The sequence below is a fragment of the Candoia aspera genome, chromosome 3 (assembly GCF_035149785.1).
Source record: "Candoia aspera isolate rCanAsp1 chromosome 3, rCanAsp1.hap2, whole genome shotgun sequence".
Lineage (NCBI taxonomy): Eukaryota > Metazoa > Chordata > Lepidosauria > Squamata > Boidae > Candoia > Candoia aspera.
Genome location: NC_086155.1, coordinates 165732258 through 165757081, shown reverse-complemented (window position 1 = coordinate 165757081; position 24824 = coordinate 165732258). Strand labels below are relative to the sequence as shown.

The following is a 24824-nucleotide window of genomic DNA, read 5'->3' as shown; positions in this document are numbered from 1 at the left end:
ACGGGTTTTCCTTTCGCCGCCAGCGGCCACGGTACCCATCGACCACCCCGTTGTGGTACGGTCTGCTCGTCCCAGTCACCTGCGTCACGAAGCGTCCCCCTTTTCGCTCCGCGGCCGTCGCCACTCACCACCCTTCGCTTTAAAGCTTCACCGAGAGCCCCCCCGCCGCGTGGCTCCGCTCCATTCTACACGCCCCCTCCCTAGGAGAGCCTCCCCACCCTGGGATGCCATGAGTCATCCCTGCTGCTGCTGCCGCTGCTGCTTCCACGCCGCTGCTTCCACGCTGCCGCCGGCGGTCTGGAAGCTCCTTCCCCGGCGTTAGTTCGGAATCCATTCGGCGGGCAGCGTTTTGCCCGGGCGGCGTAGCGGGCCTCGGGGAGGGGTTCCTCCTGCCCTGGAAGAGGAGGATGCCTCTCTTCAGGACGGCGCTGAGGGTCTCCAACCGCTCCATTCTCGTCTTCATCTTCATCTTCTCCTTTTCTTCCTCTTGCCTTTATTTCATCTATGTGGCTCCTGGCATAGGTAAGACAAGCTCTTTTGCCCTCCTCCAAGGTCGGTGGGTGGGATTAAAGCAGGCGCCGCCCTGGAGCTGCCTGCCCCAACGGGAAGCACGTGGGGGCTGATTCTCGCAGATGGGCTGGGAGACCCGATCATGGATCACCTTCCCCGGAGACCGTTGACACTACCATTTCCCGACCTCAGTGGAGTTGATAAATGTTGTCTTTGAGGTGATGGAAGGTGACATGAGCTTGTAGCAACTGTTTTCCCACATGTCTATCCATGCCCTGGTGCAGTTTTTGCTAGATGAATTTGTGTATGTCCATGTCTAAGTTCCCACATGCCATAGTTTAATAGGAAAATGCCAAAATAGGAAATAATTCCTCTCACTTCTCTTTGCTGCTTGTAGAGATATATGCTGTAGACAGAATATGGGAGGCTTCTGTGGATTACATGTTTGAAAGACCTGGAGGTTCCTGTGTCCTTCTGGGAAAAAATGCACAATTTTCTAGAAATGATAATGTGTTGCTTCAGGGGGATGAAACACTGACTTAATCAGCATTCCAGATGGAAATTGTTGCTGCTGACAAAATCGCATGTGCCTCCCTAGTGGTGATGCCTGAATGTGTGAGACGACTGACAGTTACGGGGTTTGGTGGACAGTGTGACTTAATGTGTAACCGAATGGCTCACCCCAAATAGGCAATTATTTCACAGAACTCCTCTATAATAATTATAATATAATATAATAATTCTTAATATAACAATTCTTATATAATATAATCATATATAATAATTCTTTGAACCCTTTGAACAGTTTCTTCTACCAAAACAGTGTGTCTCCCTCTCTCTCTCCCTCTCTTGGTTTAAAATTATCTAGACCCTTTTCAGTCAGGCTTCAGGCCCAGACATGGGACAGAAACAGTATTGGTCACGCTTTTAGATGATCTCTAGTGAGAGCGGGATGGGGCAGTGCATCCATCCTGGCTCTTCTTGACCTCTCTGCAGCCTTCGATACCATCGAGCATGGTGTCCTTTTGGGTCGGCTTCGGGAGTTGGGGGTGGGCGGCACAGTTTTGTGCTGGTTCACTTCCTTCTTCTGAGACTGGTCCCAATCGGTGTTGATAGGGAGCAAGAGGTCTGATCTGCGGCCCCTGCTCTGTGGGGTGCCTCAGGATTCAGTTCTCTCTCCGCTCCTTTTTAACATCTTCATGAAGCCGCTGGGTGAGATCATCTGCCACCGTGGGATGAGGTATCATCAGCATGCTGATGTTACCCAGTTGTACATCTCTGTCCTGGATGAACTGAGTGATGCTGTGGATATGCTTTTGTGGTGCCTGGAGGCTGTGGAGGTCTGGATGGGGAACAACAGGCTTCAGCTGAACCCTGGTAAGATGGGAGTGGCTGTGGGTGTGGGGCTCCTCTGTATCTGGGAATCTACCATTGTTAGTCCTTTACAGGGTTGCACTGCCCCAGACGGACCCAGTGCACAATTTGGGGTTCCTCCTGGACTCACGACTCCTGTTCAAGGAGCAGGTGGAAGTCATAACTAGGAGAGCCTTTGCTCAACTTCATCTTGTGTACCAGCTGCTCTCTTTCCTGGATCGGGAAGCCCTTCTTTTAGTCATTCATGCCCTGGTCATCTCCCGTATGGACTACTGCAATGTGCTCTACGTGGAGCTACCCTTGAAAAGTATCTGGAAGCTCCAGCTGGTGCAAAATGCGGCGGCATGGGCACTTATGGGTACCTCTAGGGCTGCTCATGTAACACCTCTGCTGCGCGAGCTGCATTGGGTGCTGGTGTGCTTCTGGGTCCAATTCAAGGTGTTGGTTTTGCCCTTTAAAGCCCTTCATGGCATGGTGTTCTGCCAAGTGTCCAAGCAGTGATCAGTTGCTCAGACAATTGGTTCTTTTAGATCCAGTGACAATAAGCACATCAGTGGATAAAGAGATTTTAAGCTTTATTATTAACTCAAGCAAACAGATTTAAACAGAAACAGTTTAGGCAGATTAAACAGAAACAGTTTAGGCATAAATAGCATAACATAAAGAAAAACACAACATACCAAGCAAGATGATACCCAATCATTCCTATAGGCTGTCAGGAGCCCCTTAATAAAGACAGCAGAGATACCCCAGGGTGGCTCAATTTCCACAGCACCCAGCGCTCAGGTCTGTGCAGAAACGCCCAAACTCAAAAGGTAATCCTAAGGTTTTTAATCAGAGTCTGGCCCTAAAATCTTGTGACCCCATTTCCTTGGTACAGAGACTGCAGGATCTGACCTCGACTGGATAATTCCCAGGATCTGGAGCACCTGTTTAATCCAAGAGCCTGGGAAACTATACAGATAAGCTAGTGCTTAACAAAAACAATCTTGGGGTTTTCTTTTCTCCCCCCATTTCAAACAGAAATAAAAAACAAGCCAGATAAACATTAGTATAACTCAAAATAATCTCTTAAGCTTCTTTGTGTGAAGGAGAAAATCAAAATATGTCACTTAAACTCCTCGAAAGACAATGGTCTTCCGTATTGCCACTACACACAGGCCCAAGTTACTTGAGGAACTGTCTTGTCCCAATCACATCAATGCATCCCACCTGGTCTGGCAGGAAGGGCATGTTACGAACCCCATTGGCTAAAGATTTCCGACTGGTAGGGTTGAGGAGGAGAGCCTTTTCTGCCATTGCCCCCGCCCTGTGGAACATCTTGCCCCTGGAGGTGAGGTTGGCCCCCATTCTTCTGGCCTACAGGAAGAGTGTCACGACCTGGCTCTGCCAACAAGCTTCAGGATCCAGGAGTGATAGGCAGCCCTGGGGGCGGTTGGTGATTTAAGGTGCACTCTCTGCCTTTTAGTTTTCCTCTTTTATCTTCTATTTTTTTGTATTTTTATAATGATTTTTATGACTTTTTTATTTGTAAGCTGCCCAGAGTCACTTTTATAGTGTGATGGGGAGTGTATAAATTTAAATTTAATAATAAAAATATTATTCCTTTGTAGGACTCATTTTTGTCTCTTGTGCTTGTTGATTCCTTTTTGAAAACAAATAAAAATGGTTTCTTTTCAGATCTGAAACCATATTTCATTTTAAAAGCCAAGACCAGCACACTGAATGAATACACAGCAAGTGTTACTGGTCATTGTTTTGAATTTTATTTTTCTGAGGTTCAATTCTCAGCAGAACTCCTTCATGAGCTACTAAAATTATTTGAATTTTTACTCAGCATCTGCTTTAGAGTTAGAGTTCTTTACATGACAGAATAGCAAAATTTGCTTCATGCTTTCCAGTGGTTTTATCTTGCAGTTTCTACATCAAGAGACTTGATCTTCCTCCCACCACTAGATGAAGTATTTAGTTCCATTGTAAACTAAGGCTGTATCCAGCCATGCCCCTGACAGCACGGGTATCTCCAGCAGGGACAAGGGGGCAAATAATGATGCCTGCATCACATCATCATATGATATAAATATGCAATGGCAGCATTTCTATAACAATGTCATTGCATGCGTGTCATCTTCATTTTGGTGTCTTTGGGGCTTGCTATAGACAGCCACTGCTGACAGGATTTTTAAAATTATAGCTTCTGGACAAATCATTGTAGCCTGGCTTGCACACAGTGCTAAATTTAATATGTGGATTTGCATGTCTTACGACCAGCAACAGACTTTACAGTTTAGGTTATGTATCAGCTAAATTTGTCTCATTGATTTTGTTAAGATAAGCTATGAATATGAAAGTAACAGCTTGAAATATCTAAACAACAATCCATGATTCTGAGTCCAGTTTGTTTCATTAAAGGATATGTAACTTTCCTGATGTTATAGAGATAACTGTAACATTAAATAAGTGATACTCTCTGAAGAGATTCAATAGACCTAAAGGAAGTTAAAGGAAGATGGAAATACTTTACTGAAACTCTTTACAAATGGTATTACAAAAACATGGAGAACATGGAGAAACAATGTATTCAGGAACAAACTCACTAAAAAGTGAGGTACAAGAAGCAATAGACTGGCTCCCCAATAGGAAAACAGTAGGCACATATGAAATACCTACTGAACTGTTTAAAGATGCAGAAAAAGAAACAATTGAAGTGTTAACAGTTCTAAGTAAATATAGGACAAGACTCTGTTCTACAGCCTTGGAAAGAGCAGAATATACCCTTAGAAGAAGGTATATATTGGAGAAGGAAGATGTAAGAGAATGTATACATTACTTAAGAACTGCACTAATTCCCCAGAAAAGACATATGAGATCAGGTAGTTAATGTAAAATGAATAATGGTACAGCAAGAAAAGGTAAGAAGGAAGTTTGCTTTATTGACTGCTGCAAAGCCTTTGATTTAAATCATGCCAGAACGTGGAACATATTAAGGCTAATGCATAAGCCACAACACCTGACTATTGTTTTGAGAAAACTTTACAGTGAAGAAGCAACTACTATAACAATGGAAAGTGGATAATCAGAGTGGTGTAGAAAATGAAAGGGTGTGAGATAAAGATGTATATTGTCCCCATATCTGATTAACGTACGTAGTTCATATATTATATAAATGCCAAGATTGGACAGGTGCTATCAAAATCAGAGGCTGAGATACTAATGGTTTGAGATACACAGCTCACCTTTTATTAGTTGAAAGCAAAGATTCAGAAGTGTTCATTATGAAAATAAAAATGGAAGCTGAAAATTAAGTTAAGAATTTTGGGTTCAGGAGGCCAAAGGTAATATGAGCCAGTTGCAGTGAAGAAATGAAGGTAGCGGATGATTTTCCCACTCTTCAGATCAAGAATAAATAGTGTGGTACATAAGAAGAGATTAATCCTAGGGAGAAAGATTAAGTAAGATCATGAAGGATAAGGATATTTCTGTGATAACAGAGTTAAAGCAATGGTCTTTCAATATATGGCTGTGAAAACCAGGCACTGAGAAAGTGTGAGAGAAAGAGGAGAGATGCCTTTGAGTTAGAGAACATCAGGACCTTTACTGAGAATACCAAGGGGTGCAAAGGGAACCAGTTAATTATTCCTAATGAACTGAATAAAAATTGAGTACTTGTGGTAATGATCAGTTAACAGAAATTCACATACTTTGGGCTGCATATGATGGACTTGGAAAAAAAAAGACTGCTTGGCAAAGTTGAGGGAAATAGAAAAAAGAGATAAATAAGATTCAAGGTGATGATTAGAATTCCCTGGAAAAGCTAAGAATTTTACTAGAAACAGGTTGAGATGGCAGGCATTTGTCCATACAGTTATTTAAGTCCAGCTCATTGGCACTCACCTAATTAAATAACTTGCCTACAGTCCATCCTACATGCCATGATGGGACTTGCAAAGAATGACCCACTGAAGCCCTGGCATATAAAAAAACAGAAACTGAAATACATGAACAATAACATTCATAAAACGTAGAACAAGATTTTCATACAACACTACTTGTAATTTTTTTTTAAATATCTATAGCATTGTTGTTTTGAGATAGAATAGAATATAATGAAATATGGAATGAATATACATTGTAGTGAGGAACACTTTGGCTAAACTTCAACTATACGATTTTTGAGATTTTGTGCAAGGGAAAAACTGTTCACAATGACTGATGAAACCTCTTCCTGACTTGGTTAAACTGACTGTTGATATCTGAGCTAGAACTATAAGGGAGTAATTCACTATTTTTCCCTGTAAAATAACTTAGCCATTAAGCGGTACTAGGTACTTGACATACCTTACATAATACCATTGCAAAAATCTCAGGATGAAAGATTGCACAACAATTAGGTTGGGTGAATAGTAAAACTAAAATTTCTCTCAACTGCCAGTATCCTACCTTGGGGTGGCCAACAGTGGTCTGACTAGAAGAATCATTTTGATCTGAAGCACACCAGATGAAGCTGTAAAAAGGCCTTTCTGGCCATAGCTGCCATCTGCTCATGGCAGGAATTGTGAATCCAGGAAGACCCCTAGATTGTACACCATTCTTGAATGGGGAAGTGCTACTCCATCGAAGCTTGAAGATGGAATATCCCCTGATCTAGATGACCCCAACATCAATAGCCATTCAGTCTTGGTAAGATTGATTTGGGATGGTTCCTCCCTATCTAGACCTGCACAGCTCCAGGCTCTGGGACAAGACCTCAGTAGCCTCACTCCACCAGCCTAGAGTCAAAAAATATAATTTGGTTGTTGTGTTATTCTCTAAATTCCGTATTGCTCCTTTGTACTCTGGAGTGTTACAAAAATGACACAAAGGGTTTTCCCCATTTGTGTATTTCCAGTGGTACTGCCCTCTGCAGCATAATGTAGCTTCAGAAAAACAGATCAGGAATGAAGCTTCAAAGAAGTCCAGAAATGAAAATCCTTTCTGTATTCCTCGCTTCCTCTAGTGATCTGGGCTTTAGCTGACTTTGAAGTACGTCTTACCACAATACATAATGACATTCTCTGATGTAGAGATGTGGAATTTTTAATATATTTTAGTGTTTCACTATGCTAAGCATCTTTTTATATAATCAGATTAATAAAGTTGAATTATGTTTCTGATAAGACAGGATATAGATAAAATTTTATATAATGTATATGAATTTTAAATTATTCCAAATAGTCATAAACACAGTTGAAATATTAGTTATAATTTATCTTTCTTTACGTGCTTTTATGTGTAGAAAGTAGGTATGACCATCAAGTGTGATTCTTACTTCTAAGTTTTAGAAATAATATCACTTTAAAAGTTGACCTGTAATATGAAACTGATGTGTATTTAATTACAAACATAGTTACATTTTTTCTATGGAGAATTTGGTGTTGGGTGGAATCATTTTAGTAAGCCATTGAACCCTGCTGGCTTTATATTTACTAATGTTACCAAGAGTGACATCTAGTGATGTGAGTTTTTGTTGCACTTGAGATTGATTATGTGACAGATGATCAGTGCCATTAGCATCAATTGCTTATGAAACTGAAGATGAGAACAGAAGTTAGACCTATGATTAATTAATTATTCCTTTTCAAGTGGAAGATGTTTTGCATCTAATACAGCTTTCAAGAGGTGGTGCAAAGCTCTTCAAGATATTGTGTTTAATATTAAGATTCTACATGTTGTATTTTTGTCAACTTGAATTATCTGTTATAATTTGTTTATTTGACCTGTCTATGATAATTATCCTAAAATTATTCATTCTGCCTATGATTTAGAATATTATACATCCAACTTTACATTTTATATTGAAGTTAATTTTGAATGTTTTTTTTTCTTCATAGCAAATACATATTTATTTATGGTACAAGCACGAGGTATAATGCTGAAAGAAAATGTGAAAACAATAGGACATATGATCAGGCTGTACACTAATAAAAATGCTACACTAAATGGCACAGGTAGGAATATTATACAATACTTTGAATGTTTATGTTATTATGTAAATTATTTTTAGTGACACTCTGGGCCAAAGGAATTCTTGAATCAAATCCCAACAAATTATTTAAGATCAGAAGTATGCATTTAATATGTTAATTTGCCCAGAGTCCCTCTTTTGGGGGAGATGGGTGGTAATTAAATTTGAATAATAAATAAATAAATAATTTGGCATATATGAAATTACATAATTGGATAAAAATGAGTTGGGAAGACAACTTTATAATCAAATGATTAATGGGGAATATTTTTATTTCTATTAAGATTATCCTGATGGCAACAGTACAACTGATAATATTGCTCAGACAGCGATGTATCTTCCAGAAAACTTCACTTATTCTCCTTCTCAACCTTGTCCAGAAAAATTGCCCTCCATGAGTAAGTTTATTTTCATCTTAACAGAAAACCTGTTAACCTAAACCTATTACAAACTGTTTTGAATCGCTATTTTCAATAAAGCTCTTTAATATCATTATTTTTTTTTACATTCATACCATTAATTTTACATTAAAAAACTATATTTCCCCCAGGGGAAAAAAAAGTTTGTCATCATTTTTTAAAAATAATTTTTAAACATTCTACAAAAATAAGTTTAGAATTTCAGAGTTGAATTTGGTGCACTATTATGTATCATGTATAGATTGCACTATAATGGCCCAATTCAATGTTTGTAATATTTTAGAAACCTTTCTGTCCTGTGTTCCTCCTCAACTTTGATGGAGTTACCAGATCTAGACTGCAAGAATCCAGAAGATCACTGGATGGAAGCAAAGAGATACAGTAAATGTTAATTCTATCCTGTCATTTAGTGGTTGGTTGGATTTTTGCAGCCCAGATCTGCTAGCCCTACCCCTTCATTCTCCTATGATAGAATTAAATAGCTTTTTGCTTTAAGCTTTAATTAGCCATGGATTACTGTACTCTACAGTATACTGTGACCTATCTTAACTAGGGTAAACTAGAACAGGCCAGCTTCATAAAGTAATCTTGTTTTAACTAATCAAGAGTTACTGGATTTAGTATGCACATTGCAATGTAATTAGGACTGCCATAACTGGACTGCAAAAATCCAGTCAGCCACTGGATCAGAAATTTCTTTATCTGCTCTGCTCAGATTCTAATAATACAGAATATTGTGGGTAAAACAGGCAGGATTTCAGATTGTGGTTAAAGATAGTGGTTAAACTTAACCATTATTATGGCCAACTTGGCTTACCATAACGTGAACATGCTCAACAGGAGTAGTGTGAATGAGAAGCAAAAGCTTCTCAAAGGCCTCCTTGTTGCTTCGTCCCACTAGAGAAGAAGGTGGGGGCCGGGTGAGTTCAAGGTTTGTTGTGGCTCATTCGTCTAATGATAAACATGATATATTATTATGCATAAATAAGGCCACTGATTTTTCCAAGGTTTTCCATGAACTTCGTATCTGAGATCTAAGTATTAAGAACCAGTGTGATATAGTGCCTGAAATAACATTTTGGTATTATTCTCTGATGATGGGCTTGCCCCACGGTCATTTATCCATTTCAGAAGGGCGGGGACAGATGACATCATCCACTCCTCAGCCTTCCTCTAGCCTGCTGGAAAGGTGACTGCCACCCAGATATTCTTGCTCTACATCAAAAGATGATTTTTTCTCCCTCTTCTGGAGCGGGGAGGTCCCTCTGGTCCACCTGCTGTACTTCATTCCACGTGAAGCAAACGCTCCTCCTCCAGCTGCCCATTGTATGCTCTGCCTGCCCCAGTCCTTGCTCTCTGCCTTTGGCCACCTTTTTCTACTGGCCTGCTGGCATGGCTCCCAGGAAAGGCTGGGCCTTTGGTTTCTGTTTTTGGGGGTTCAGTAGTGGAATAGTGAAATGCTGGCCCTTTTTTGTTTGTTTGCAATAGGTTCAGCAGAGGAACTGTGAAATGCTGGCTAGTATTTATTTATTTTTTAAATGGGTGAAATTGGCAAGAGGTTTGCCAAGTCCCCTTTCCAGCCAAAATGACAGGACAGCTTGTAAAACTTAAAAACAAAACAAAACCACAGTCCTCCAAAGACATGCAGTTGGTGTTTTCTTTCCTGGCCTGGGTGGAAGGGGAAAAGAAGCAGGTGAATCCCCCAATCAGGACTGGGTCAATTTCAACCTGGAGAGTGCAGGAATGGGTCGAAGCCCCACATGAGCCCCCTTAAGCCTTCTTAGAAAACAAAAATGATGGATGGCTACAACTCAGCGCTTTCTCTGGAAGTGTGTTCCACCTTCTCAGAAAAAAAGGCAGTGATAAGCTTGGATAGTAGAGATCGTCTTGTAAGCTATATTGAGGGTTAAGAAATACACTCACAAATTTGCCTTCTACTAAATTGTCTTTTACAGTCAGCTGTACCACATTCCCCAGTAACAGCCATTTTGTGAGCATTTCCATGACATACTCCCAACATTTAAAATGTGACACTGACCCCAAAAGGTTGCCCACCCTTCTTGCTACTAAAATGAGTTCAGGCCTATGAACGTCATTTCCCCTTTTCCTTGCCCTAAGGAGAATAGGAAATGTTAGTTCCATTTTCAACAAGCCAGCTTTGCATTGTATCTGAACTGGGACAAAAAATGTGTTAGTTTAAGCATGTTTTATTTGAAAAAGCCAGCTCCAAGTCACGGTTTATGATACTGCTTTGTTTGAATAAACTTTGATTGAACTAATCTTACATTTGTCTAGATAGCGCACCAAAGTACAGTTAGTTGAAAACTGAAAGAAATGCTGCCAATCTCTTTAGTGCCATGCTGGAAGGGGAAAAGCAAATTGGAACCTAAAGTGTGATTTGGCTAAACAAGGCCAATGTTTGTGATGATAATAAAGTAAAAAGGGAAGATGTACATATGTAAATATATTTTGCTATATGGCAGAGCTTGTTGTCTCCCTTGGTGCATGTTTAAAAAGATGCACCTCAGCTTCATTATGGTGTATAAATCTTAAAACCTGTATGCATGTGGCAAATATACACATTCTGCTGTGTTGTTCAGGTCTTATTCTGCTCCGTAAGTCAGGAGATATAATGGCACATTAAGCATTTTGGATCTTAATTTGGATTTGAGATCCACTGTTTGTGCATTTAACTATTATTTCATTACTGTATTCTTTTTTTATGTGTTTGTGTTTAAGCACAGGGGGTTTCTATACCTGACAAGCAAAAATTCCCTTTTTCTTAACTATATTATGTCACACCATTTGGAAAGCTGTATCAGATACCAGCTCCTATCATTGGCTGTTATATATAATAATATCTATATCATTTACATGTGGGTTTAAATGTGAGGGAAATCTTAATCAAAATTTATATCATGCTTCTCATAATTAATGCTTCTCATTGCATAATTAATGCTTCTCATTACTTAGGAGGCTTTATTGAAGCCAATATGAGTGAAATCAGTTTGGATGAAATTCAGCAGATGTTTTCTAAAGATTTAGACATTGAACCAGGTGGTCACTGGAAGCCAAAAGACTGTAAACCACGCTGGAAGGTAAGGTACAGTTATTTTTCTAGTAATCTAGGACCTGCATGATTTTCTTCAGGTTTGAAATTGGTTGTCTTTGCAATATTGGAACGTATCTTCATATATACCTGACATGTTTATGTATAATTTATCTTTACTTTTCAGCCAAACACGAAGCTCATAATGAATTGAAGTTTGAAAAGCATGCTAGAATAAAGACAGAATAATGTATCTTTACCTACCTGCCAGTCTCTATAAGAATCTTGGTACTGTTCAGTTTAGGTACAGTCCAGATCATTAGCCACTGATAGGCTTCAGACCATAACTAAATGTGGTAAGGACAACCACATTTAGTTATTTGTACATCTGTCATGTAAGATAGGATTGAGGGGCAGGACTGATTTTCACATGAAAATCAATATTGAGTTAAGAGGTGAACTTACCCTTCTTGATGCAAAAACTGAAGTCTTTAAACTATACTTCATAAATGAATGGGACCATTATATCAACAGTAAATGTGTTTGTCCATGTTGCATCTAGTTTGGCTTTTTGAAAAACACTAATAAATAACTGTTCCACCATGTGTTTACTAAAATGAACATCGATGGCAGTCTTCAGAAGATAAATTTCTGAGGTGCTCCTATTGAAAAGGCTGTTTCCTATATTCTCAATGATTTTAATCTGGCAACTTGATAGAATAGGGCTTTAGATAGAACTTTATCTCAGATATACCAGAACCATATATTAAAATCAGGCATTACCTAAGGTATGTTGAAGGCAGTTGGATATGTCAATATGAGACAAAAATGTACTTCTTGCATTGTTTATTAAGTCATAAAAAAGATTTAAAAACAGATTTTTCTTAAGAGATCATTGAAATTTGCGATTACTGTATTTTTCTTCAGATAAAGCAGACATACAGATTAATTTGCAGAAAAGTAATTAAAATTAATTTTCTGCTATTAGACTTGTTGCATAACCATAATCATGCACCACCAGCAAATAGCTTTCCTAAGATTTGTGTGTAACTTCTGCAATTCTGTCTGCTAGCATAACAGATTTCAGATGGGTCTCTATTTTTAAAGGTTGCAATACTCATCCCTTTTCGCAATCGTCATGAACACCTTCCTATATTTTTTCGACACTTAATACCAGTGTTACAGAAGCAGAGGCTAGAATTTGCTTTTTATGTTGTTGAACAGGTGAGCTTTTTTTTTATTTCTTTCAGAAAAGAGTTATTATATTATTGTACATATTTAGCTGAATATATTCCACAATAAACAGCGTGTGTCTGCCAATCTATGTTTAACAATGTATGTTTAGCAGTGTTCTTGCTGTGTTTGGGCAAATTTCTTGAATTACTGCTATAACTTGAATTCCAGATCAGCAAAAGAAAATCTTTAAATATTATAATATATGTCAACTTAACTGGAATCTTCCATGTCTTCTCTTGTGTGTATCCAGTATTTTTAAAACATTGTTTCTATGTTCTCCTATTAGTAGGAATGTAATTAACTAAGGATTGGATCTCTACCTGTAATATACTTAATTTAAAACGGACATATTAAAATTAACGGGACAAGCTGTCATAGCTCAGGTTCATTGATTTCAGTGGTTATATAGCATTATGAAACCGTATTCCAATAGTTAATCTGCATATTCTAATTCACTTTCTTTAACAGTTCATTCTTCTGTTTTTCCCTCTGTTAAGATAGGAACACAGCCTTTTAACCGAGCAATGCTGTTTAATATTGGCTTCAAGGAAGCTATGAAGGATGGTGACTGGGACTGTGTAATCTTCCATGATGTGGATCATTTACCAGAAAACGATAGAAATTATTATGGATGTGGTGAAATGCCACGTCACTTTGCTGCAAAATTGGATAAGTATATGTACATGTACGTAACATGTGGAACAGTATTTCTGACCTCCTGTATTTGTGCAGTTAGTCAAAGTAAGCAGTATTGGAAAATATTTTAAATCGATCCTCACATTCTATGAATATATCTATTGGTATTACTAAAAATTCTATGGACCAAAAAAAACATATAGGCCAAGTTCATGATGATGAAATGTCAGTTCTAAAAATGCACATCTTCTGTGACATATAGGCTTATAATCCTTACTGTTGGCTTTAAGAATGGTAAATAAAAATGTATCAGTATACATGATACATTTGGCAACCACTATTTACATCTCTTGTATGTATATTTTCTCCTATTTCATTAAAGTTCAGTTTGACTATTAATTCAAACAGTGAAATCCAGGAGCAGAACCACAAAGAATTTGATACATGTTCTCATAGCAGCCTGCAGACATCCAAAATCTGCTCTACTGTTTAAAGATTTCCCCGAGAGCACTATTTCTCAACCTCAGCATGCTGGCTGGGGAATTCTGGGAGTTGAAGTCCACATATCTTAAAGTTGCTAAGGTTGAGATACAATGCTCTAGAATATATTGGACAGTATGCAATGAGTAGGAGGAAGTCCCATTATAACACTGGATTTCTCACAACAGTTTTAAAACACTTTACCTTACTTAACATGCATAGTTTTATTATATAATTCTACTGAGGATATTTGCTTTTAGTAAGATTTTGTTTCTAACAATTCAATGCTGCTCTACTCCTGATGGCTCTCTAAGCAGCAGCTTTGATGAATCTTACTGATAGTGTTTTACTGGAATAGATGACTTTATAGGTGTGAAATAGGCTGGAATTTAATTCTTTGAGAAACATAATCTATTTATTTATTTGAAATTTATGTGTTCGATTTATATCCTGCCTTTTGTTCAGGAATTCAAAATGGCACACATAGACTTCCACCCATTTTATCCCCACAACAACAGCAACCTTGGGCTAAGAGAGTGACTGTCCAAAGTCACCCCATGAGCTTTCATTGTTGAAGGGGGACTAAAACCTGGGTGTCCCCACTCTCATTCCATGCCCCATTGCTAAATGCTGTTCCCACAAATAACCTGTCTTTTTGTTTGATTTCACTTTTCTCCCACCCCAGAACTTGTGCCATATGCTGAATTTTGCAGCAGTTCAGGGTTTTTTTTGCTTATCTTACTCCTAGCCTTTCTGATTCAACTAATTGCACATTCAGTCTGTCCCTATCCTGAATATCTGTTTTTCTCACTTTTTCTCCATGTTTGGTATTCTGCCCCTTTATATATTTTTTTTAATTTTTCCCTTTGTTCTAGTATTTACAAAGAGCAAGTTCTCTTTTTTAGGAAGATATTACAAAGTCTTAATTGCCCACCAGTGTGATTTTTTTTAACCTCTACTGTTCGAAAAGTTAATACTGTTAATGCACCATTCAGTTGTTTTGTAGTCACAGCTGCACTTTATTTTACAGAAATAACATTACCTTCTCTGTTATACTCCCTGTTTACAAAATTCTAAACCCATTTAAATATAGTTATTTATTAATCTAAATTAGTTATATGTAAGATGTGAAAACCGTTGTGGTGGAAAAGAATTATAAAAATGTACGAAAGCCAAGTTTGTTGGTAAATTGTTGCCTGCCCCCCCAAAGTCTAATATGGATATTTCCACGAAGGCAGCGGGAGTTGGGCATGACTCAGAGACTTCCCTTTTATCTTTACAAGTCCTAAACATAATAAAAATTACCTTCTCTCATTTTCAGTCTTCCATACAATGAATTTTTTGGTGGTGTAAGTGGACTAACAGTAGAACAATTCAAAAAAATCAATGGATTTCCAAATGCTTTCTGGGGATGGGGAGGAGAAGATGATGACCTTTGGAACAGGTATTTGATTGTATTGTATTAACTTTATTAGGTCATTGACCAGAATTCAACAGTTCATAGCAGGTGGAACAAGTGAAGGTTCAAAGTAGATGTAGGATAAATGGAAGAGTAGTATCCAAGCTCTTTTCTCCTGGCATGAGATGTAAAGACTTATTGGACAAAATCATAACAGTAATTGGCTAATACCAATTTGAACAGCTTTAAGCAACAGCTCATAGGTAAAGGAATGCCTTGCTAGCATACTGTATGTCTCTGGATTCATCTAATGGGACCCAAAGCTAGCGCAGTGGAAAATGTATGTATTTTTGTGTTGAAAAAAAATTGAAATACCATGTATTGACAAATCAATGGTTAAGGGTCTTAAAATATTAAGTATGTTTTTTATTATCAGATTAGGCTAGTTCAACCCCAGCACCCTCCACCCCAAATCGTGTTTATAGGACACTTCAGAAAAGGTTTAAAAAGAGTTTGCTATCAACTTCATTATTCTATAAGTAGAAATATTGAAGGGGACACAGCATATGACATAGACTTGCTCCTCCATTGTCCTATTTTGGTTTAATTTTCATACTTTTTAAATGTGGTTTTTGCATAAATAATATTGCTTAGTTGTGAGTGTGATGCTGAATTATGTATCAGAAATGTGGAATTCCTCATTATATGAAGAACTGTGGACTTACTGAGCATGGGCCTTAACAAAAAAGGATTCCATATCTCAGGTTTGCAGTTATGGACTGATGATGTTTGCTCTCTACATATGTACTGGCTGTTTTGTGTTGTTTTTGACATGATGGAAAGACTATGTTTTACAAGATGGGGAATGCATTCAGAGTGTAATTTGGGAATTCTTTCCAACCCCTTAGTAATAGCTCTACTCTGATGGTGTTGCCAGGAGGAAGAGTTTGAATTACAGTGGAGCGGTCAGCATCATTCTGAGCTGCTGGCTGTCTCACTCATAGAGATGCATTGGAAGATTTTGTTCTGAATTTTTTGTTCGCTGCAGTCCCTTGGTGGTTTTGGCCCATTTTAGATTCAAACTTTCTTTTGCCAGCTTCTCTCCAAACACCAAACCTGATTCAGTTCTATTTTGAGTTTGTTGTTGTTGTTTTGATATATTTTCCTCTTCTTTTAATAACTAAAACTATTTAAAAAAGCCTTTCTGCTCAGCTATGAAATCAGCTATGGCAACCTGCCTGTCCCACCAAACTTAAGACACCTTTTATTTATAAAGGTTGCCTCTGATTTCTGTCCCTGAGTTTATATCTCAAAGTGTTTCCTTCTTACACATGTTAATTATTTGAATTATAGGGTCCACTCTGTAGGATTTAATGTGACAAGACCAGAAGGAGAACTTGGGAAGTATAAGTCAATTCCTCATCATCACAGAGGAGAAGTTCAATTTTTAGGACGGTGAGAATAAAAATGTTAAAATAAGTTTTTATTTTTACTATAATATTGTGCTTCTGGTAGTTAAACATAACTGATTAATTTATTCATATGCAACATTTTAGCATTCGGAATATTAAAAATTCCACTGTGGAATATTCATTGCTATTTCCAGTTTGGACTCTCTCTCTCTTGAAAACTATCTTTAGTTTGACAGAATACTCTTATGGTTCAGCAAAGTCTGGAATAGATAACTGTGATAATATCCCAGCAGCCAAATTTTAAAAGAAAATGAGGTAATACAAGCAATATATGGGTTTCTGCAGAGGGAGCAAGGGGAGGCAAATTATGAAATATGTGACCTGATGTTCTGACACAAACTCCTGCTACTTACATATTTGTGTCATGATGTTACATGCAGGTATATAAGGGACAGCACATTTATTATCTTTTTGATGAAATTTCAGCTTTCTGCAGATAACAATAACAATCACCACCACCACCACTACCAATTTATTAAACTTGTATGCTGCCCATCTCTCAATGACTCTGGGCAGCTCATAACAATTGAAGAAATTACAATAAATAAAACCTAAAAAATAAAGATGAAGATACCTCTAAAGCTATAATATCAGAACCACCAACTCAATGTTGCATGTTTCCTATTGCCCCTGAAAGAAAAGGAAATATAACCTTAAACCTTGCATTTGCAACATAACTTTGCTCATGCAAATAAATCATATGTGAGAATAGTTCTTTTGATTCAGACTAGTATTGACTGACCAAATTCCACAGTATATCTGATCAGCCATGGTCTTGTCCTGGGTTAATTCAGTCAATACTGAAAAACAACAACTATGCAATAATTCTAGAATTGCAAATGGAACTGAACTAATGCTTTTTAACTTGCATATTCAAAGTATCAATCATATTTTTAACTATTAGTCAATGCATATACTGAGCATAATAAGAAGAGTACTATGCTATGTTGTTGTTTATTCATTTAGTCGCTTCCGACTCTTCGTGACTTCATGGACCAGCCCACGCCAGAGCTTCCTGTCGGTCGTCAACACCCCCAGCTCCCCCAGGGACGAGTCCGTCACCTCTAGAATATCATCCATCCACCTTGCCCTTGGTCGGCCCCTCTTCCTTTTGCCCTCCACTCTCCCTAGCATCAGCATCTTCTCCAGGGTGTCCTGTCTTCTCATTATGTGGCCAAAGTATTTCAGTTTTGCCTTGAATATCATTCCCTCAAGTGAGCAGTCTGGCTTTATTTCCTGGAGGATGGACTGGTTTGATCTTCTTGCAGTCCAAGGCACTCTCAGAATTTTCCTCCAACACCACAGTTCAAAAGTATCGATCTTCCTTCTCTCAGCCTTCCTTATGGTCCAGCTCTCGCAGCCATATGTTACTAGGGGGAACACCATTGCTTTAACTATGCAGACCTTTGTTGTCAGTGTGATGTCTCTGCTCTTAACTATTTTCTTGAGATTTGTCATTGCTCTTCTCCCAAGGATTAAGTGTCTTCTGATTTCCTGACTGCAGTCAGCATCTGCAGTAATCTTTGCACCTAGAAATACAAAGTCTTTCACTATTTCTACATTTTCTCCCTCTATTTGCCAGTTGTCAATCAAGCTGGTTGCCATAATCGTGGTTTTTTTGAGGTTTAGCTGCAAGCCAGCTTTTGCACTTTCTTCTTTCACCTTCATCATAAGGCTCCTCAGTTCCTCTTCGCTTTCAGCCATCAAAGTGGTATCATCTGCATATCTGAGATGGTTAATGTTTCTTCCAGAGATTTTAACTCCAGCCTTGGATTCCTCAAGCCCAGCATGTCGCATGATGTGTTCTGCGTACAAGTTGAATAGGTAGGGTGAGAGTATACAGCCCTGCCGTACTCCTTTCCCAATCTTAAACCAGTCCATTGTTCCGTGGTCTGTTCTTACTGTTGCTACTTGGTCATTATACAGATTCTTCAGGAGGCAGACAAGATGACTTGGTATCCCCACACCACTAAGAACTTGCCACAATTTGTTATGGTCAACACAGTCAAAGGCTTTAGAATAGTCAATAAAACAGAAATATATGTTTTTCTGAAACTCCCTGGCTTTTTCCATTATCCAGTGGATATTGGCAATTTGGTCCCTAGTTCCTCTGCCTTTTCTAAACCCAGCTTGTACATCTGGCAATTCTCGCTCCATGAATTGCTGAAGTCTACCTTGCAGGATCTTGAGCATTACCTTACTGGCATGTGAAATGAGTACCACTGTTCGATAGTTTGAACATTGTTTAGTGTTTCCCTTTTTTGGTATGGGGATATAAGTTGATTTTTTCCAGTCTGATGGCCATTCTTGTGTTTTCCAAATTTGCTGGCATATAGCATGCATTACCTTGACAGCATCATCTTGCAAGATTTTGAACAGTTCAGCTGGGATGCCGTCGTCTCCTGCTGCCTTGTTATTAGCAATGCTTCTTAAGGCCTATTCAACCTCACTCTTCAGGATGTCTGGCTCTAGCTCACTGACCACACCGTCAAAGCTATCCCCGATATTGTTATCCTTCCTATACAGGTCTTCCGTATATTCTTGCCACCTCTTCTTGATCTCTTCTTCTTCTGTTAGGTCCTTGCCATCTTTGTTTATGATCATACCCATTTTTGCCTGGAATTTACCTCTGATGTTTCTAATTTTCTGGAAGAGGTCTCTTGTCCTTCCTATTCTATTGTCTTCTTCCACTTCCACACATTGCTTGTTTAAAAATAATTCCTTATCTCTTCTGGCTAACCTCTGGAATTTTGCATTTAATTGGGCATATCTCCCCCTATCACTGTTGCCTTTTGCTTTCCTTCTTTCTTGGGCTACTTCTAATCTCTCAGCAGACAGCCATTTTGCCTTCTTGGTTTTCTCTTTCTTTGGGATGTATTCTGTTGCCGCCCCCTGAACAATGTTGCGAACTTCTCTCCATAGTTCTTCTGGGACCCTATCTACTAAGTGTTGTTGTTGCTTATTCGTTTAGTCGCTTCCAACTCTTCGTGACTTCATGGACCAGCCCACGCTAGAGCTTCCTGTCGGTCGTCAACACCCCCAGCTCCCCCAGGGACAACTCTACTAAGTCCAGTCCCTTAAATCTATTCTTCACCTCCACTGCATATTCCTTAGGAATATTAGTGAGCTCATATCTAGCTGATCTGTGGGTCTTCCCTAATCTCTTTCATCTGATCCTAAATTGTGCAAGAAGAAGTTCGTGATCTGAACTACAGTCAGCTCCAGGCCTTGTTTTTACCAACTGTAGAGATGTCTGCCACCTTTGGCTGCAAAGGATGTAGTCAATCTGATTTTGGTGTTGTCCATCTGGTGAAGTCCATGTATAAAGCCGTCTCTTAGGTTGTTGGAAGAGAGTGTTTGTTATGCCGACTGAGTTGTCTTGGCAAAATTCTATCAGCCTATGTCCTGCTTCGTTTTGTTCTCCCAGGCCATGCTTACCTGTAATTCCAGGTGTCATTTGACTGCCCACCTTAGCATTCCAGTCTCCTGTGATGAAAATATCATCTCTTTTAGGCGTGTTGTCCAGTAGGTGCTGCAGATCCTCATAGAACCACTCTACTTCAGCTTCTTCAGCATCTGTGGTTGCGGCGTATATTTGGATCACTGTGAAGTTAGATGGCTTGCCCTGAATTCAAATTGAGATCGTTCTATTGTTTTTTGGATTGTATCCAAGCAATGCTTTAGCCACTTTACGATTAATTATGAAGGCTACTCCATTTCTTCTGTGGTCCTCTTGTCCACAGTAGTAGATCTGGTGGTCATTTGATGTGAAGTGGCCCATTCCAGTCCATTTCAGTTCACTGACGCCCAAAATGTCTATCTTTAATCTTGACATCTCACCAATAACCACATCCAATTTGCCCTGGCTCATAGATCATATATTCCAGGTTCCAATGGCGTGTTGATCCTTAGAACATCGGATTCGCCGTTCATGACCAGCACCGTCGGCCGCTAGCCGTCCTTTCGGCTTTGAGCTAGCTGCATCATCACGTCTGGGGCTAGTTGAACTCATCCTCTGTTCCTCCCCAGTAGCATTTTGACCATCTTCCGACCTGGGGGTCTCATCTTCCGATGGTATACCGACATATCTCTGGTTGTACTGATCCATTTAGTTTTCACGGCAAGAATACTGAGGTGGGTTGCCATTACCTTCCCCAGGGATCGCATTTAGTCTGACCTCTCTGTCATGACCTTCCCGTCTTGGGTGGCCCTTCACGGTTTAGCTCATGGCATCATTGAGGTGCTCAAGCTCCAGCACCACGACAAGGTAACAATCCTTTGTTATAGCTGGGGATAAATTGTTGAAAGCCAGACTTTCCAATTATTTTTGTCACTGTTGTACTGTTTGTCAAAATAATAAAGAAGATAGTAGAAACTATCACAATCACTTTGGGGGGATTAGCATTCATAGACTCCATACAGATGCCAGTAGCACACTCCTGTTTTTTCTGCAAAGGATTAGATTTGCTTTTGCAGGATGCTGTCCAACATCCCCATCTTCAACACTTCATTTTCTCTTTTTCGAGAAGAGTGGTGTCCAACTGAAAGTAAACCCCACTGAACTCTGGAATTTATTTCTGAGTAGAAGTTCATAGGACAACATCCTTAAAGTTCTTGCATTTGCTATGTATTATTATATCACATGATGTATGGATATGTTTGTGTATCTTTAAAGCAGCCATTTCCAATATGATACCTTCCTGCTCTGCTTGAGTTTAGCACCTGTCCATCTTGATAAAGTTTCTGCTTACCTAAAAATCTGTCCAGCATATTTATTGCAGAATAAATGTTTTTGCTGAATATTCTGCAAAAAGTCTATCCAATATGTTTATTGTTTGTTGAACTCTTACTTGTGTTCAGTTTGGGTTCAAAACAATTGTTGGTTTCATTCTGAGGCTGAAAATATTTTCTTGTCCAAAAGGAGAATGACATTTTACATTTTTATCAATGCTCTGAATATTTTTTTCCACAGATACAAACTATTAAGATATTCACGAGAGCGTCAATTTATTGATGGTTTAAATAATCTACTATATATGCCATCTATTCTTGCCAGTAAACTGTATACTAATATCACTGTAAACCTGCTACCAGAACTAGCTCCTGTTCAAGATTATTGATGGAACAGCAGAATAAACTACTGGATCAAAATTTTGTAACACTGGAAAAATACTAAATCAGGTATTTCTAAAAAGTCAAATGACTGCACAATCATATGCCAATTAGTGAATGTTTCACATTATGAAACTAATAAGTTAGCTTTGCTTGTTAGCTTTTCTGTAGATAACAAATGTAGCATGCTTACAAATCAGGAAAATCCCTTTCTCTAAGAAAGCATGCATTCAATGAATTATAATTTTTTTTTTTTATGTTTTCCATATCATGTAAATATCTGTTAAAAATATCAGGCTTTTGACAATGGTAGCATTCTGCATGTTTTGGAAGTATTTGTGTTCAGTATTTCTAGAATTTAGGCATGAAATGTAAGCAATTGAATCTAGACAAAGATTTTGAATGATTTATAGGCTGATTTATAAATATTGGCTATCTGTTATTATAAACTTTTATGCTAATGTTGAGCTACAGCCCTTCCATATACCACCTATACCTATGATTTTGCCACCAAACCTATGAGAAATCATCTTTCAATCTTTATTCTACTGATTACCAGGGCAGTTCCCTGAATACGCTTGAAAGAATATTATTTATGCATATTGCATGCATGGGAATCCATCCATGATGTTGCATTTCATTATGATTCTTGATGTGCCAGTGCTGTTAATGTAGATTTATATCTAACTAGTCTATTTTCATCTTACTCTTTTGTGGATTTTTGTAATAAACAACATCATCATTCCATCCAAAATCAAAAGAGCAATGAATTAGAAGATGAATAAATGTTAATGGGAAGAAGTGATGGTGGAAAGGCTTTACATGAGTAACAAGTGGAATATTCAGAGTAATTGTCATTAGTCAATATTTTTCTCATTGAAAGCCATTGGAAATGGAATCAACCTGAGGAGAAATGTCTTGAAATTCATCCTAAACCGATTGCCATCAGTATTAAAAGTTTTCCTTTCCTTTGTAAACAGTGAATTTTCTGCAACAAGCTAAGACACTTCTGTTTATGACTTCTACATGGGTGAACTTGCCCACCATTTTACAAAGTTGTTTTGATCTTGTTTTTTTGTGCCCAGTACACATAACTGAGGTATGTCTCATTCTAGTTTGCATTGGACTGGATGATGATTGACATATAGCATCCTTTTTATGAGTACTATTCTTTGAATACTTGAGCAATTATCTTTACAGAGTGAATCACTCTGTTCTGATACAGGCGTTTCAGTGTTGAACATAGGTATCAACCAAGATTTAAAAAAATGAGAACCAAAGAATTACTTCTTTTTCCTTTCAGAATGGAAAATGCATTGCTCAACATCTACAACAAGAGTAAAATGGATACAGATCTCATTTACATTATGGATTAGTTCTTCTGCAGATGTCTTGCAGTTGTTTGCGATAACAAAATTACTTATCTTTGTTTTCTCCTTACAGCCTCAGCATAACAACTGATTATAGGCTGCTCATTAAATATACAAAGTGATGTCTATCATTCCAAATAATTTGCAATTTGAAGAGATTAAAATGGAAAGATGTTGCTGATAAATATATAATTTTGATTAAATTATATGACCCAAGCATGCAAAAAACCCTTTACCTTTAAATCTAGACACCATATTCTGTACACTATTTCTCAATTCCCAGTTAATGGATTTTTGCAAAGCTAAACATAGTATTTATAACATCCTGTCCTAATTCAATATGGTGACATTGTTTGAATGGAGAGGCTTGTCTTAAATATTGCCAATGTGATGCATACGTTTTGTAAAAAGTGTGTATGGGGTGTGCATGTGCACATACACTTTGGAATTACATTTTTAACCTGCCAGGAAAAAAAAAGTTATGATGCATACCTTTTTCTGCTCAATTATACCATTCGGTAACAGATCTTTGTACACTATGATCCTTTAAATTAGCTTGCGCTTGGAGTTGGGAGCCATTCGCTTTCTTTATGACTTCATAATGTAGAAGCATTGACAGCCTTGTTATGCTCTCTGGCTTTGGGCAGAATGCCTTCTAGAACAGTTTTTCAAGAGCAAGATAAATAAATACATTTCAGATGAAGCAATAAAAATCATGTAAATAACGAAGGCTTAGTAAGTGGTAGCATACTGCTGACCTAGTCTAAGCTCACTAGCTAAGTGGAACAAGTCTTGGTTAGTGCTTGGATGGGAAAGCTCCAATCAGAAAAGAATGCAATAGCAAATCACTTCTGTACAGGTAGCCCTCACTTACCAAGTGCAATCAGGACAGGCAACTCTGTCGCTAAGTGATGTGGTCATAAAGTGAAAAATCACATGACCATGCCTTAGGACAGCAGTTCATCAGTTCTAGTTATGGTCATTAAGTGAATCTCCCATAGTCATTAAGCACGATGTCATGTGACCATGACTTGCAACTTCTTGCTGGCTTTCACATTGACTTTGCTTGTTGGAAGCTGGCAGGGAAGGTCACAAATGGCGATCATGTGACTTTGGGGATGCTGTGACAGTCGCAACTTTGAGGACTGGTCTTAAGTCTCATTATTCAGTGCCATTGTAATTTTGAATGGTCGCTGAACGAGTGGTGCTGCCATGAAAAGTACATGAGCGTGTTGACGAAATCACTAGGAGCTGAAATTCAGCTTGGAAAACTTGATTTTAGTTAATGAAAACCTTAACTGTTTGGGGTTTTTCCTTAATTCCCCCAACACTATATTTTAGGCTAAAATGAGTGATTGACATAGCTGTAGTTTTATTAGCTTTTTGTCTTGGATTTTAGGTTGTGTTCTTCAACTGAGTGAAACATACTTTGATATTTATGTGTAAATGATGAGAATGGTACTCATAGCATATGAGGGGAAGTGTACTTAATCTGATTTTACTTTTTCAGGTGTAAGAAGCACATTAATGTATTAACAAGTTCTGAGTATTGTACAGAATTGTGCTATCGCCTATTATTCTGCTCATTAAAATATTTATACTTTTTAAATCCATTGTTTTTTAAAGTACAGTGTGCTACAAACCATGGTTTTGTTTCATATCTCTAATCTTTATGGGCTCTTGGGATGAGAATCTTGAGAAAGTGTCATGGGTGCTGCTGCAGAATGGCTGCCATAGAGGTGAAAGTTAACAAACTGGGTTCT

The 24824-nt window shown here is 38.3% G+C and overlaps 1 protein-coding gene across 3 annotated transcripts; it reads left to right on the top strand.

The window, feature by feature from the left end:
- The first annotated feature begins 209 nt into the window (after nt 1-209).
- On the top strand, nt 210-24640 carry B4GALT6 (beta-1,4-galactosyltransferase 6). 3 transcript variants are annotated; one of them, XM_063299228.1, is made up of 9 exons: nt 210-522; nt 8173-8286; nt 11281-11405; nt 12464-12580; nt 13090-13277; nt 15030-15152; nt 16461-16562; nt 21552-21760; nt 22995-24640. In XM_063299228.1, the coding sequence occupies exons 1-8, from the start codon at nt 408-410 to the stop codon at nt 21697-21699; spliced, it is 1032 nt and encodes a 343-aa protein (XP_063155298.1). In that variant the 5' UTR covers nt 210-407; the 3' UTR covers nt 21700-21760; nt 22995-24640. The 3 variants fall into 3 exon arrangements, with proteins under 3 accessions (XP_063155298.1, XP_063155297.1, XP_063155296.1); XM_063299227.1 differs by lacking the exon at nt 210-522 and adding an exon at nt 7755-7871; XM_063299226.1 differs by lacking the exons at nt 210-522; nt 22995-24640 and adding an exon at nt 7763-7871 and having other exon boundaries at nt 21552-21819.
- The last annotated feature ends 184 nt before the right edge of the window (nt 24641-24824 follow it).

Bases quoted from the DNA above. Each gene is read 5' to 3' on its own strand.
- B4GALT6 (XM_063299228.1), top strand. From the start codon at position 408: ATGCCTCTCTTCAGGACGGCGCTGAGGGTCTCCAACCGCTCCATTCTC. The intron at 8,287-11,280 runs GTAAGTTTATTT...CTCATTACTTAG, and splicing joins AGAAAAATTGCCCTCCATGA to GAGGCTTTATTGAAGCCAAT. The intron at 13,278-15,029 runs GTACGTAACATG...TCTCATTTTCAG, and splicing joins TTGGATAAGTATATGTACAT to TCTTCCATACAATGAATTTT.